At 42.8% G+C, this 16133-nt stretch overlaps 1 protein-coding gene across 1 annotated transcript in view; it reads left to right on the top strand.

The window, feature by feature from the left end:
• braf (B-Raf proto-oncogene, serine/threonine kinase) overlaps positions 1 to 16133 on the top strand; it is a 49150-nt gene that overhangs the window by 18684 nt on the left and 14333 nt on the right. Inside the window, exons 3-10 of the mRNA XM_083632047.1 lie at positions 1104 to 1364; positions 2849 to 2952; positions 5389 to 5491; positions 7040 to 7188; positions 8543 to 8662; positions 9548 to 9707; positions 9981 to 10020; positions 11199 to 11321. Coding sequence (XP_083488173.1) covers positions 1104 to 1364; positions 2849 to 2952; positions 5389 to 5491; positions 7040 to 7188; positions 8543 to 8662; positions 9548 to 9707; positions 9981 to 10020; positions 11199 to 11321 — 1060 coding nt within the window. The remainder of the gene's footprint in view (positions 1 to 1103; positions 1365 to 2848; positions 2953 to 5388; positions 5492 to 7039; positions 7189 to 8542; positions 8663 to 9547; positions 9708 to 9980; positions 10021 to 11198; positions 11322 to 16133) is intronic.

Genomic DNA, 16133 nt, shown 5'->3' with positions numbered 1-16133 from the left:
GAACACAAATTATTTCCAGGCCAGCAATGTTATTTTATATCAAACGGTAAACAGCCAAAGTCACGCCCTCTTCCCGTTTAGGCATACGAACCAAGGGATTTCATCCGCCATTCTTCTTTCCACAGACATTTCGTAGAATGCTTGTAAAAAATAGTTTTACTTGGTCAAACCAAGCCATTCAGCTATATTTAGAATCAGGAGAGACCATAGAACATTTCACTCAGACCAAAAGCTTAAAAAAAAATATATATATATATATATATATACCTAATGCTTTATATGTATGTATCTGTATATGTATATGTATATATATCTATATATATATATAGATATATATATATAGATAGATAGATATATAGATATATATATATTAGGGATGGGCATCGAATTTCGAATTTTCGAATAATCGTTATTATCAAGGTCGACTTTTATTATTGAAAGTCGAAATTCGTTTATTGGGAAAAAAAAAAAAAAAAAAATTGTGAGTGAAATGTTGCATTGTCTCCCCTGATTCTAAGTATAGTCGAATCGCTTGGTTTGAGCAAGTAAAACCATTTTTATAAGCAACCTCTCCCTCTTCATGGGATTTCATCCGCCATTCATTTTTCCATAAACCTTGCTTAAAATGCTTATAAAAATTGTTTTACTTGCTCAAACCATGCGATTCGACTATGCTTAGAATCAGGGGAGACAATACAACATTTCACTCAAAATAAATAAATAAATAAAAAATACATTTTTAATTTTTTTTTACATTTTTTTTTTTTTTTTACATTTTTTATTTTATTTTCGAATTTCGATTAAAAGTCGACTTTGGCCAGCGAATTTCGAATAGTGTTTTTGCTAGAAATGCCCATCCCTAATATATATATAGATTACAGTCTACCCACTTCTCCAGGGACCACTACACCACTGGCTTGGCCAAGTAAATCTATTTTCATAGATTTCGTTTAAGAAATGTCTATGGAAAAAAGAATGGAGGATGAAATCCCTTGGTTTCATATGCTCTCTATTGGCTGTGACTCTCATTTCAAGCATGATGACCACTGCCTTGACCTCTGACCTCTGCCATCCTCCCTCTGCGCTGCCTTCTCCCGCTGCAGGCGTACGAGGAGTACACCAGTAAGCTGGACGCTCTCCAGCAGAGGGAGCAGCAGCTCCTGGAGGGGAACGGGACAGAGTTCATGGGGGATGTGAAGCTGGGGGGCTGTGGGGCAATGGGGGGCGGGGGGGCTCAGGCCTTCCCCTCGGCCCCCAACACCCTGGCTGTCCTGCAGACCCCCATCGATGCTGGCCGGGCCAACCCTCGCTCCCCCCAGAAGCCCATCGTCAGGGTATTCCTGCCCAACAAACAGAGAACAGTGGTATGTCTATTGTGGGGGATGGAGCCACTTATTTTTGTTCAAATTTATTTTATTTTTTTCGTTTACGTAAATCCAAATTTGAAAGAGGTGTGTCCTATTTGTGGTCATAGTACCCGTAAATGGATGATCCTAGAAGTTAGGTTTAGTAGGGCTCTCTGAGTCTACAGAGTCATGACATATAAGTTATAATAATTCATGTAACTTGTAAAGCACTTTTCAAAGACACTGACAATATGAGTAGACAAAAAAAACAAATAAGAAGACCAAAAAGACAAACGAGCAACAGGGAACAGATAGAAAATATATAGCGAAGGTGAGCAGCGATACATAGAAAGAGGGTGCATATTATAAGAGGGGCTGGCCAGACGAGGAGAGAGGCAGCAGGGAGGGGCGGTAGATGTGGTTATGTATTCACCTTATGTAGCCACGCCCATTTGACCTGGTTGTGTGGTCGTTCGACGACTTCCGGCAAAAAGAAGAAGAAAAAAAAATGGCTGGCTGCTCCAATATAATCTAACTCTGAATTAACTAATAATTTAGCCAATTGTATGTAACATACCAAATAAAAGCAAACTGCAATGTCTAAGAATGCAACGCCATGTAACTGGCTCGTTAATTCTCGCATTCCTGGGAGTTACGTTAACATCTGCAGGTCTTATAGACGTAAGTGGCTCGAGCTGCGCTCGGAGGACAGAAAACCTTCTGAAGCTTTCTTTGTTGGAGTCCAGGTATATTTTACAAGAAAGTGCTCGTCATTGTCGACGATAACGTTATCTGACCTGGCTAACAGTGGATACTCCGCTTGCTTGCTGTGTACTGAGCTCAAAGTAGTAGGCTACGTTCTTTGTTTTACACCCTGCGCTGTCCGCTACAAAAACAACTATCTTCTTCATGACGTTCTTACATATTTGGCGCCGTGACCGCCGGAAGTGTTAATAGGACCCGGAAGAATTTGGCCCACTGTAAGGTCTGAACATAAGGTGAATAGGGGAGGTTGTATGCCTGGGAGAACAGGTAGGTTTTTAGGCGGGATTTGAAAATGGCGTGAGGGTGAGTCTCAAGACGGACTGGGGGAGGGCGTTGCAGATACGCGGGGCTGCTCTGGAGAAGGCTCGAGGTTGACATTATTTTCACAGCCTATTTTCAAAGGTTTGGCTCTCCAACAGACTGGTGAGCAGTGTGAGACCAAGGGAAATGAGTGAATGTAGGTGACCCCCTTTCACTTTGATTAGCTACACAGTGGCTAGCTGCTGCCCTGCAGAGAAAAGCCTTGCTACGAGCGGAGCCTTTAAAACCACGCTCACCAATGCCAATGGATGCAAAGAAGAATCCACCTCTTCCTTTGCCAATGTTTCAACATCCTAACTTGTCAGGTTGTGTGACTTCATTTTGTTGTCGTTAGCTGACTCTGGTCTGCCATGCTAGTTCGTACCACAGCTCCCTGTAGTGAATGCTGTCTTCTATTGGCTTGTCTGTTGTGCCAGGTCCCTGCCCGCTGTGGGATGACTGTAAGAGACTCGCTGAAGAAGGCTCTGATGATGCGCGGCCTCATCCCAGAATGCTGTGCAGTCTACAGGATACAGGATGGGTGAGGTCATCGTTAGCATACAGCAGTGCTTCTCAAAGTGGGGTTCCAGGAAGTCCCCAGAAAAAACACAATGACAGAATGTAGGACTGTTTTGATCATGGGCTTCATACACCTTCTGTAATAAAACATCTCAAAGCATCTTATCAGATGGTCAAATTGTTTGTGTCAGTGTAGGGGCCCTTGACGTGAAAAGGTTTGAGGACCACTGGCATACAGGATTGATTGTATTCTCAAATCTAAAAAATCATGCCTATGTTATGGTAAATGTAGAAAAACATTTCCTGTTTTTCTACATTTACCATAACTCATTTTTAAAACAGGGTTTGCCTCTGTCCAGTGTACCCACACTAACACTCACTCTCCCTCTCTCCCACACACTCGCACACCAGTAGAGAGAAACACTACACATCACACTATGCAGGTGGTTGCCATAGCCCCGACTAGTGTACATGGAAAAAGAACAAAAAAGACCTATCAAAACGTACGTTTACCTTTTGTGCTGTCCTGCTCATTTAGCAGTATATACAATATACACACAAATTAGAAAGACCTGATGAATAGGAATTTACAGGCCAAAAGGTGCACGATGAAGTTACACAGAATAATATAAAGTAATGAATAGAGTAAAAAGTTCTGGTAAGAGAAGCAGCTATGGCCATGTTCAGACTAGGAGGCCAAATCTGATTTGTGAACTTTAGTGACCTATTAATGATTCTATCCAGATTGGTTTTATGAGTCTGGATTAGTGCTGCACGATTTGGGGAAAAGGTGCGATTAGCGATTAGGGTGGACAATATTGCGATTGCGATATAATAAACAAGAGGTATCTAGGGATGTGCCGGCATGAGTTTTTGACGGTATGATAACCTTGGACAAAAATACCACGGTTTCACATATCACAGACTAAAATACATGAAATATGTTACAATTTAAAATATATTAAAACTAAAAAAATAAAACAATTTGAAATTAAATTATCTTTACAAAAAAATAAAACATTTTGAGACATTTGCCTGTCCCAAACATGTAAAAAAGAAACACCAGTCAAATAGAAACTGCACTGTGTTACAGCACATAGAAGATGGCTCAGCAAAGTTGCAAAGTTAGTTACATGTCTGTCCAGCAATACTAATGAATGATACACCCCGTTTATTTATTTTGTAGCGACAGATGGCCTTAAACGCCACACTCACGTGACGCTTCTTGAGAGAGAGAGGTGAGAACGTGCATCTGCAGACTTTTAACGAGGGACCATGAAGGCGTCATGTGACAGGCTAGTTAGCTAGCCTGGAGGTGATGCTGCCAGTGCTGGCAGCTGCGACAGTGTTTTGCTATCAACCTTGTTAATCTCGTTATATTCTTCATCACAGCGGGTCATCCCCACTGTGTACTTAATCGCGCACTAGTTCTGCATAAGCACCTGCAGCTCTCTCCTTATTTTACTGACGTTCTCACTGATCACACGGCTGTTTACATGCGTTTCTGAACGAACGGCTAGCTAGTTATTAGCATAGCTTGCTGTTAGCGATCATGGATGTTCTCTCTCGCCCTCTCGGTAGATAATATGTAACCTTGCTGCACATAACATTACTTATTTGCGGGAGTGCATGGGAGAAGTCTCCCGCTAGTATTGATGCCCAGTGTGATGGCAGAGAAACGTGTGTTTGCTGCGTCGCGTGTAACGTTAGTTTAGAGGAGGCTCTCACACACACACACACACACTCAAAAAGACGTGAAAAAAATAAAATAATCGCACACTTTTGCGGTTATGTAATCGCACGTGCTGACATTGCGATTGCGATTGCGATTCGATTAATCGTGCAGCACTAGTCTGGATGCTCCAAGTCTGATTTGTGTCACTTGTCCCAAACCACATATGGAGGTTTGGATAGTTTCCAATCTGCTTTCGACTGATGTGACTTCAGTGTGGACACGCAGATCCACCAAATCTGATTTGAACGTCACTCACAACTCGTCATCAAATGCTTCTGCGCAGGATAAACCACATCACCAACGAACGTATTTACTGACGCCCACGTCGTTACCATAGCAACCCATGCAGATAGGCTGTTTAGGTCTGGACACACAGATCCGACTTGAGAATCAGATTTGTGGCAGTGCGGACACACTCCCAAATCAGATTTGGGAAACCAATCAAGATAATGATGATTAATGACTTTATCAGCCAATCAGATTTGCCTGTAATGTGAACATGGCTTATGATACAACCACTGAAGTTAAAGGAGCTATGCGGTTATCAGCCCACGAGAAATGTTATTATCGTGTCATCATGAACAGCGATGTTAAACCATCATGGCTATATTTGCACAATATTCTCAATGCAGAGAATAAGAAAAAAGGAGGCGGAGCTCAGTGTATACTGTACCGCAAAGTGTACAAACAGTCCTGTACTAAACTCTCCTCTTCCTGTTTCAGAGAGAAGAAGCCCCTTGGTTGGGACACAGACATCTCCTGGCTGACGGGAGAGGAGTTGCATGTTGAAGTGTTGGAGAATGTGCCGCTGACGACACACAACTTTGTGAGTATGATCAGACTAGAGTTTAATGGTAAATACTCAAAATGCTGCTGTCATTTAATTCTCACGTCAGCCCTACATCTGAATTGATTCTAATTAGTTGTTTTGATTACATTTCACACAAGTAGTATTACTAACTTACTAATATAATTTCTAGTTATTGTCACTGATGATATCGCTAATCGATAGAATTGGTGATGTTGATTCCGAGTGATCGTCGAGTTCCACCGGTCCTTCTTACGGCATCGCCTCTTCAGGGAAGGATTTGGGAAGGATGTTGTTGTTGTTTATTATCATTATTATTATTATTATTATTATTATTATTATTATTATTATTATTATTATTATTATTATTATTATTATTATTATTATTATCATCATGGGGTTCAGTGTGTAGAGTTTTGGTGTCCCATAGTTTAAAGGGATAGTTCGGGTTTGTTTGAAGTGGGGTCCTATCAGCTAGTTCGATACACTAACTGAAATAGGTAAAGCGTTCTGGACGCTGAGCACACCGTGTATCGAGACCCGGCACTCTGAAGCAGCAGCCTCCAGAGGTCTGTTTCTCTAGTTAAGGGGGCCAGGAACTAAAACGTAATTTAGCCACCTAAAACAACGCCCACCTAAACAAATCAATATCAGTGTACATGTACGCTCTATTTTGACAATTTTCAGCGCTTTACTTTACCGTCAAACAGCCCTCTCATTCGGCACTACATTTCCTCCCAACCGTAGGACTACCGTATTCCTCCGCTAAATGCCTGCACAGAGCCGCGGTGCTGGATTACTCTGCTACAAAACATGAGTCCAAAAAATAGTGGATGGGTTTGTCCTAGGGTTGTCAAAAGTATCGATAGTATCGATACTGAAAATTTGAATCGGATACAATACTCATTTGCAACAGGTATCGATAGTATCGAAAGTATCACTACTAAAAGATTTACGGTAAATGGATACAATACTCATTTCAACAGTTTTGATACCGTAAGTGCTTTCTTTTGATGAAAAATCACACATTTGTCCCTCCCTATCATTGGTGGGTATCTGTTGCTTCAACAAGCTAAACATGTTCTGATGGCTAGAGCAGGGGTAATATGCTGTCCAAGTTCAAAGGTTGATCAGGCCTAGATTATGGAGAAGTGTGCGTCTGTCCGTCCATCTGTCTCACTTTATTTGTATGCCTCTTGATGTGTCATCATCCCCCCTTCCCGTGGTATCGAAAATGGTATCGAGTATCGATATTTTCCTGGGTATCGGTATCGAAGTAGAAATTCTAGTATCGTGACATCCCTAGTTTGTCCATATTATTTAGGTCAGTGGTTCCAGCCTTAAGGAGTCCTCCTAACACCTGTCAGCACAGGGTCCTTCCACATCCATTCAACTTGCTCCTGATCCCTGGCTGTCTGTCTGTGTTTGCTTGACAGGCTGTTTGTGTTTGATTGACAGGCTGTCTGTCTGTGTTTGCTTGACAGGCTGTTTGTGTTTGATTGACAGGCTGTTTGTCTGTTTGTGTTTGATTGACAGGCTGTTTGTCTGTTTGTGTTTGATTGATAGGTGCGGAAGACCTTCTTCACGCTGGCCTTCTGTGACTTCTGCAGGAAACTGCTGTTCCAGGGTTTCCGCTGTCAGACATGTGGCTATAAGTTCCACCAGCGCTGCAGCACAGAGGTCCCTCTGATGTGTGTTAACTACGACCAGTTAGAGTAAGTCCACACCCTATAAGTTCCACCAGCGCCACAGCACAGAGGTCCCTCTGATGTGTGTTAACTACGACCAGTTAGAGTAAGTCCACACCCTATAAGTTCCACCAGCGCCACAGCACAGAGGTCCCTCTGATGTGTGTTAACTACGACCAGTTAGAGTAAGTCCACATCCTACAAGTTCCACCAGCGCTGCAGCACAGAGGTCCCTCTGATGTGTGTTAACTACGACCAGTTAGAGTAAGTCCACACCCTATAAGTTCCACCAGCGCCACAGCACAGAGGTCCCTCTGATGTGTGTTAACTACGACCAGTTAGAGTAAGTCCACACCCTATAAGTTCCACCAGCGCTGCAGCACAGAGGTCCCTCTGATGTGTGTTAACTACGACCAGTTAGAGTAAGTCCACACCCTATAAGTTCCACCAGCGCTGCAGCACAGAGGTCCCTCTGATGTGTGTTAACTACAACCAGTTAGAGTAAGTCCACATCCTACAAGTTCCACCAGCGCTGCAGCACAGAGGTCCCTCTGATGTGTGTTAACTACGACCAGTTCGAGTAAGTCCACATCCTACAAGTTCCACCAGCGCTGCAGCACAGAGGTCCCTCTGATGTGTGTTAACTACGACCAGTTAGAGTAAGTCCACATCCTACAAGTTCCACCAGCGCTGCAGCACAGAGGTCCCTCTGATGTGTGTTAACTACGACCAGTTAGAGTAAGTCCACATCCTACAAGTTCCACCAGCGCTGCAGCACAGAGGTCCCTCTGATGTGTGTTAACTACGACCAGTTAGAGTAAGTCCACATCCTATAAGTTCCACCAGCGCCGCAGCACAGAGGTCCCTCTGATGTGTGTTAACTATGACCAGTTATCCTGGGTAAAACGTATATATGCTAGTCAAACATGTTCAGTTATAACCAACGGTGACAAGTCAACCAGATTTCCACTACTCCGCTCGGTCCAGGTCCAACCTTAGGGTCGCGACCCTAAGGTTGGGAACCACTGCTAACGTCACCTACACATACACATGACGGTAAGCATGATGATCGGTCCGATGATGCTTAGTGACGTGCATAGTCACTCCCCAAAGGCCCATTCTGAGCCAGGAAAACCCCTGAAAACCCCTTTCATAAACATGGCTGACTTACGTACTTCCGCAGGGTACAGATAATTTCTCACCGTGTCTGACTGTCTGTGAAGACTTATTTTGTGTTTCAGGTATGGTCATCGATAATATCTTTCTGTTTCTGTTATAATCTGGTCCAGCTTCTCTTGTGAAGTGTTAATGCCCCCCCATGTCTGTCCATCTGCATTAAAGAAAATGACTTAATTAATTTGGGCAAATGTTTGTTCTTCAGCTTGTTGCTCGTGTCCAAGTTCTTCGAGCATCACCCGCTCACCCAGGAGGAGGTTTACTCGGAGGGGACCACCCTCGTGTCCGAGGCCTGTCCGTCTCTCCCCCCGTCCGACTCTACCGGGTGAGTCCTCTACCTTCTCGCTCCTCACAAGTGGAACAAGAGCATACAGAACATACCATCTGCTGAATTTGCTACATTGACTCCCTTAAGTGCTTTCCCCATGCTTCTCAACCATGAGTCTGCAGGCTCTCTTTCCAACCAAACACCACAGCAGATTAGGTCTTCCTCTATGTATAATTGAGTACTCGCATTCAATTATTATAGACTACTTGAGTACCAAATAAAAATCTACATCGATCTAACATAAGAATAATAGTCCACAATTTACAACACCCAAGCGAGTAGCGATTAGCAGTTAAAGTCCCTGGAAACCAAACATAAATGTGTGTTTTGAGTTTGTCACACCACAGGAAGATTTATTATTAGCCACCCAGTCAAATTTGAACTGAATTGAATGTCGCTAAGTATATAAAATTAGGAGCAGCAATGTATATGCTCTCAATGCTATTCAACTATGCTTTTTAAAGGAAATTCAGTTTTTTTTAGACCCCAGACCTTATTTCCAGCTTAAAATATGATGTTTTACTCACCCAGATAACTTTGGTTTCATTCTGTTCGCCATAGAAGATATTCAGGTCCGAGTAGAGTCCGAACTGGCCAAAACGGCAGAAAACGGGGCATACGTAGTACACACTGTAAATAACGTATTTTCTGCAATGTAGCGGTTCATATCCTTATAATATCTCGTCCATATATGAACGTGAATCCGTCTAGTCTCCTCCGGGCTGCCTCGGTTTCCTCATGCGGGGTCTGTGTCGCACACTCTGTGCGTTTTTCTCAGTATACTACTAAGGAGAGGCAACATTGGCACCTCCCAGTGTCTTGCATCATACGTTATAATTGTGTTTTTGGTCCTCAATAACCCGTTTGTGATGATCGTTCCAGGTCGCTGTGCCATGCCAGTGTGTCCCCGTCCAAGTCCATTCCCATCCCGCAGAATTTCCGGCCCGGTGAGGAGGACCACCGCAACCAGTTTGGCCAGCGGGACCGTTCGTCCTCTGCCCCCAATGTCCATATCAACACCATCGAGCCTGTCAACATCGACGTGAGTCTTTTCTTATGGTTGCAGTAGCTGAACTGAAACTATAGTTGGCTAACTAACACGCTGACCATATCTACATTCAATCCGATATGCTAACGATCAGAACCCAGTAAAAAGCAGCACAGAAATCAACCTCGAATATGGCTGCCAGAGAGGGTGCTACGTCCACGAAAGCCCTCTAGGCTGTATCAATTTGTCCAGTTCTGATAATTAGGTATCCTAGGTCTTAGAGTCATGTTACCTATACTGCTTGTTTCTCCCATTTCTCCATTTCAGGACCTGATTCGAGATCAAGCCTTACAGAGGTCAGATGGAGGTAAGATTGGTGGCAGCCTGCTTCATTCTACAGCTTCTTCCCACCGTCCTGCGTCTGCGTGCTCTTTCTTTGTGTCTGTGAAGTTCAGGCGCTATATAGAAGTTCTGTTTTAGTCCTGCCTCCATCTCTCTACCCTACCAATCACACAGCATATCAGACACACCCTGGATTAACCCGCTTAAGTGTAAATCAAAAAAACAAGGACTTCAGTCCATTGTGGTCCTCATCATGTAAAGATGGCAAGGCGAGTAAGGACAATAAGCAATAATGTGTGAATTTGCAAGCACAATCGTTATTAATTGCATTGCATACACAGGGAATCCGCGGGTCCTTAAAAAGTCTGAAAGGATCCGAAACTCTATTTTATTAATTCAAATAATAATTAGTTAATTGATTACTTTTTTCCATGTAAGGACAGGTTTCTTTGCACTACATTTCCACTTTTAGATTAATGCAGAATAGGGTTAGTAAAATATGCATCCGCACACAGTTGGGATTCATTTTTGATATTCTGCCCTTATTCTTTCATTAGTTTGTTAGTTCTTTCATTAGAAATACTTTTGCCAGTACCCCCCCCCCCCCCCCTTTATTTTGGAATTAAATTGGTCATAAATTAAATTCCTGGTCGCATTTTAAAAAGGTCTTAAAAGATCTTGGATTTGGCCTTCTGAAACCTGCAGATAGCCTGGTAGAGATGTGTTTATCTGTTTGTTGAATGGATCCCCATTAGCCGACGCCTAGACGACAGCTAGTCTTCCTGGGGTCCAAGACAACAATACACATTACATAACGAGCAATAAAGTAAAATACGAAAACGAATAAAAAGCTAATCTAAACCAAGACAGACTAAAGCAGGGTCAGCTAGTTATTGTTGACTCGATCCTTGGTCATGTTACTGTCACATCTTGGTCTTTGGGGGTCAGGGTGAACATTATGTCTAGTAGATGTCACATGTGGGGGAGGAGGTCCAGTGCTGCGGTTATATTGACCCCACCCCCCCCCCCCGGCTCCCCAGGTGGGTGGGATAAGAAATGATAGCGTGATGATAACGGTGTAGTGTGGTAGGACACGCCATCCGAGAGCTACAGTATGCTGTAAACCATAGACATGAGTCATGGTGAGCGAGTGGGGAGGGGTGAGTAGCAGTGATCGTCTGTCTGTCTCTCTCTGCTCTGCAGCCCCCCTGACCCACCCCGCCCGCTGCTTGAGGAAGCACCGAACCCGGACCTCAAGCCCCCTCCTATACTCCTCCTACCCCAATGACATAGTGTTTGATTTTGAGCCCGAGCCCGTGTTCCGAGGTAGCTAGGCCTCTGTGTGTTCCTGTGTCCTTACCCCCCCCTTCACCACCCACTAGCCCTGTTTCACATCCACTGTGTCCCTTTCTCTCTCTCTCCCCATGTCCTCACATACTCTCTCTACCACACACCCAATGATGGCTTGCCACTTTCTCTCTCTCTCTCTCTCTCTCTCTCCCCCTCCATGTCCTCACATACTCTCTCTACCACACACCCAATGATGGCTTGCCACTCTCTGGGAGGGATTGTAGGGGTCTTCTTCACTGGTCCCCTGACAGGTTCCATGTATGCCTTTTTGAATATTGAAAATGCTTCCGAGCATCAACTCATTAAACTGCCTACGCATGGTGCAACAATATCCACATTAAGCCGTAACAGTTGTTTGCATTTGATTCTTCAGCTTTTTGTGGTTAAATAATTTCACCAAAAACAGGATGCTGATTTATTTTCCACATGATCTCGCTCATATCCAAAAACTAAACGGTTTTGCAGACATTCATTTAGTTTGATAGTTATTGAGATCAGTGCTGCACGATTTGGGGAAAAGGTGCGATTGGCGATTATTGTGGACAATATTGCGATTTGCGATATAATAAAGTATCTAGGGATGTGGCGGTATGAGTTTCTGACGGTATGATAACCTTGGACAAAAATACCACGGTTTCACGTATCACAGACTAAAATACGTGAAATATATTAAAATATAAAATATATTAAAAATAAATAAAACAATTTGAAATACAATTATCTTAGAAAAACATTTTAAGAATACAATACAGCATATATCTATTTTTTATAATCAAATCTTTACCAATTATTTAGCCATGTACTCTTCACCACATCCTGTGATATCAGTCTATGTTGCCTGTCTCAAACATAGAAAAAAGAAACACCAGAAAAATAGAAACTGCAGCACTGTGTTACAGCACATAGAAGATGGCTCAGACTGCAAAGTTAGTTATATGTCCGTGTCCAGTAATACAATGAGTAACACACACCCAGTTTATTTCCTTTTGTAGCGACAGATTACAGATGGCCTAAAACGCCACACTCACGTAACTCTTCTTTTTTTGAGAGAGATGCGAGGTAACGTGCAGACTTTATCGAGGGACCCTGAAGGCGTTGTGTGTCTGGCTAGGAGCCTAGAGGTGCTGCTGCAGCTCAGCTGCAATAGTGTTTTCTCTGCTCTCAATCTGCTTAATCTCGCTACATTCTTCATCACAGTTGCTCATTACCCGCTGTACACTTAAACGTGCGGTAGTTCTGCATAAGCGCCTGCAGCTCTCTCCTTCTTTTACTGACTTTCTCACTAATCACACGGTCTGTTGACATGCTTTTCTGATCAGCTAACAGCCCGACAGGCTGACGGATCACAGCGGAGGTGATCTGTCAGCCTGTCGGGCTGTTACTTTCCAGTAATCACCAGCTCGCTGTACATTATCCCGCTTATTACACGGCTACCTACTAAATAAATCAATTATTTGACACAAAATATAACCACAACAATGATTTTATTGATTTGAAAACTATTTCATTGCTTCTACCAACAAAAACAAAATCCCGTTTCCTGCTTGCCGGCGTTGCATTGCAGTTAACTTACTTGACACACCTGGAAACAAGATGGATTTGCTAACCAGCGTTGCTTGGACATGCTACATGTTAACACACCAGCTGGGTAGAAACAACAACTAACGTTACCTGGATTCGTCTGAGATGTTTCTAACGAAGAAAGCAATATTATCGAAGAGAGAGCTGTTTGGTAGGCTAACGTTACCTTGCCATTTCAACAACAACATGACTGTTGTTGCTAGCTAAACCTTTTTGCCACAGGGTGTCGCAATGAGCTTGTTAAATTGACTGGACTCCCTTGCCTTGTGCGCATTGATATGACTGACGTCACGTGGCTTGTGTGCATGGAACCAGTCTGATATTCCTCACAGTGGTGTGTTATCCAGAACACCCATGCTGAATGCCGTGATTGACCAATCAGGATCGAGCATTCAACTAGGACGTGTAATAAAATAATAGGAGCTTGTGCGTGGCAAAAAATACGCTTTTTACAGGATGTACAACGATGGCCCGTCTGCCTCTGTTCCAGCCCGTTGCGAGGCTAGATCTTGTTCAGTACTGCATCAATTTCAAACATTTCTGGTCTGATCACCTAGTTAAACATAAAAAAAGAAAATAATGTCCAGGTTGAAAAATACAGAAATTCTCATTCTAAAAATAACGAATTCACGGTTCTTAAGTTTGTTGGCTGTACAGCCCACCACCACACAATGGGCGTGGCCTATTTTATGCACGGTCTCTAATGGACCCACCTCACCCAAACGCAAAGACACAACAGCCACAGGTGCCTCAGTCCTTGTCCTGTTCCCCCTCTTTCTTTGAACTCCCTTGCTTTCTCCTTCTCCTGTCTTTCTCCTGTCACCTTCTTCGCCAGGGCTCGACATTAAGGGTTGCCATTGCCATTTTGAGAAATTGTCAACCAATTATTGGCCTTTGGTTGCCATCAGTGACAACCACTTAACATGGTAAAATATAGGGACAGCAAACGGCAAAACATGTACCCCAAAATAAATAAATGCATATATTTGCTTTTTTTGTATCATATTTGTTGCATTAGTGACATTTAAATATTGCTGTTACTGAACCATATTGCTATTACAGTCTTAAAACACTAGCCTCTGACACTGGAGACTGTGGTTTGCATTCCAGCATGTTCAAAGTCATTTCAACCATAACCCAAACCACCACAACCCTAACCTTAAAGGTATACTATGCAACTCTTTCATTAAAAAACATTGTTTTATCCTTATATAAAAGTTTCCCCTCAAAAACATCAATTTGCATGCACACAATACTGTGGCAGTGTGTTTATGTGGTCAGACACAGCCCCATGTGTGTATTTTCATGGTTAGACATTGCACCAGAAAAGCAGGGATTAAAAGTTTTTTTCTGATAGTTTCACAGTGGTTATGTTATAAAGGCACAAATAAACGCACACCTACCTTCAAAGCATGGAGATATCTCCAAACAGCAGTTTGGAGTGTTCTACAAAGGTGCTGCACTTCCTTGTTTAGTCCGCGCTGATCTCCCTCAGAACATCTCAGCGACGCTATTGGGTGGGCTGTTGCCCTGTGAGTAGGGGTGGGGGAAAAAATCAATACACCATAGTATCGCGATATTTTGCCTGACGATATTGTATCGATTATTGAAAAAAAAAAAAAAAAATTGCAGGCCATGCCACCGGGCTACTATAAACATTACCGTAAATTCCGGACTATAAGCCGCACCTTTTTTCCCGTTTTTTGGCCTTTTTTGGCCCCTGCGGCTTATATAACGGTGCGGCTTATCTATGGATTTTTTCCAAAAAAAAAAAAAAATCTCTCTTTTTTTAGCACTCTTTCTAACTATAAAGCCACTTCTGTTTTAATTTCCTCTCTTGCCCTCTTTTCACCACACTGTATGACACTGTATGACACTGTATGACACTGTGTGCACTGTAAATAACAACACAGGTGGTGTTGTGTTATGTTGTTTTGTTGAAATGTTAATAAATGGGAGCATTACATATGGTAATTAAACATTAAAACACAAAAAAAAAAAACATTAAAACAGCCGCGGCTTATATAAGAAAAAAAATAGTCAACTTTGAAGGTGCGGCTTATACACCGGTGCGCCTTATAGTCCGGAATTTACGGTAGTTCCAAGGCCAGCAGTAAACAAACGGTAGCATATTTTCATTTTGTTTTAACAGTAACAGTTTTGTCATAACAGTAATTTACAAATTCCCCAGTTACTGAATGGGCTGCACAAGATGTTTTGTGTAAGTGAAGTTGCATTGTTCAAAAACTACCTAAGTACAGTAGTCTACACACACATCCAGTTAAGGTGGACTGTAAGTAGACTGTAACAAACAGTTCAGTTTGTCAGGTGCATGCAACTATGACATGACTTTATGAAAGTTGTTGGTCTGTCTACTTGACAATGTTGCTGCAATAAAATGGTTGAAGTCAGATGTACAGACTGAAAAATTGTTCTTATATAAACCAGATGTTGACAAAGTATTCCTTTGGTGACATCATTTGCAGTTGAAAAAGTAAGAAATCCAATATATCGAAATATCGCAATATTCAATATATCGCAATATTCAATATATCGCAATATCGGCGATATCGCAATACTATTGTATCGTGACTCAAGTATCGTTTTAGTATCGTATCGTGGGCATCTGGTGATTCCCACTCCTACCTGTGAGCGATGTTATTGGCTGGGCCCCACGTGGGAGCTCTACAATGCCCGCTGCCTGAAAACGTCCCGGCCAGAGCCAAACAAATGTAAACTGCACCAAAATCAGGCAGGGGGCAGCGTCTGTCCATAAACACACTGCCACAGTATTGTGTGCGTGAACATTTATGTTTTTGAGGGGAAACTTTTCTATAAGGATAAAAAATGTTTTTTAATGAAAGAGTATACCTTTAACTCATTGAATGCCATGGACGTCCTTCGACGTCCAATTAAATAGTGACGTAGAATGCCACGGACGTCCTTCGACGTCCAATGCGTTTTTTGACGGTGGGACGTCGATCAAAGCCTTCCGCAGCTCCTGTACAACTATAGTAGCTATTGGAGGTGTATAACCTATTTTACGGACTCATTAGGTGGCGACAGTGCTTGCTCGGTGCAGTCCAGATTAGAGACAGGTCCGAGAAACAGCCTAAAAGCCGTGGATCAAAGACAACCCGATGCATGCTCCCAGAGCCATTTGCTCTGTCGCGGGAGCTGACAATTGGCTCCGAACAGGAGTCAATC

The sequence above is a fragment of the Poromitra crassiceps genome, assembly GCF_964638095.1.
Source record: "Poromitra crassiceps genome assembly, chromosome: 2".
In the NCBI taxonomy this organism is placed as follows: Eukaryota; Metazoa; Chordata; class Actinopteri; order Beryciformes; family Melamphaidae; genus Poromitra; species Poromitra crassiceps.
The sequence above is the reverse complement of the archived record's forward strand: the minus strand, read 5'-3'. Positions and strand labels throughout refer to the sequence as shown.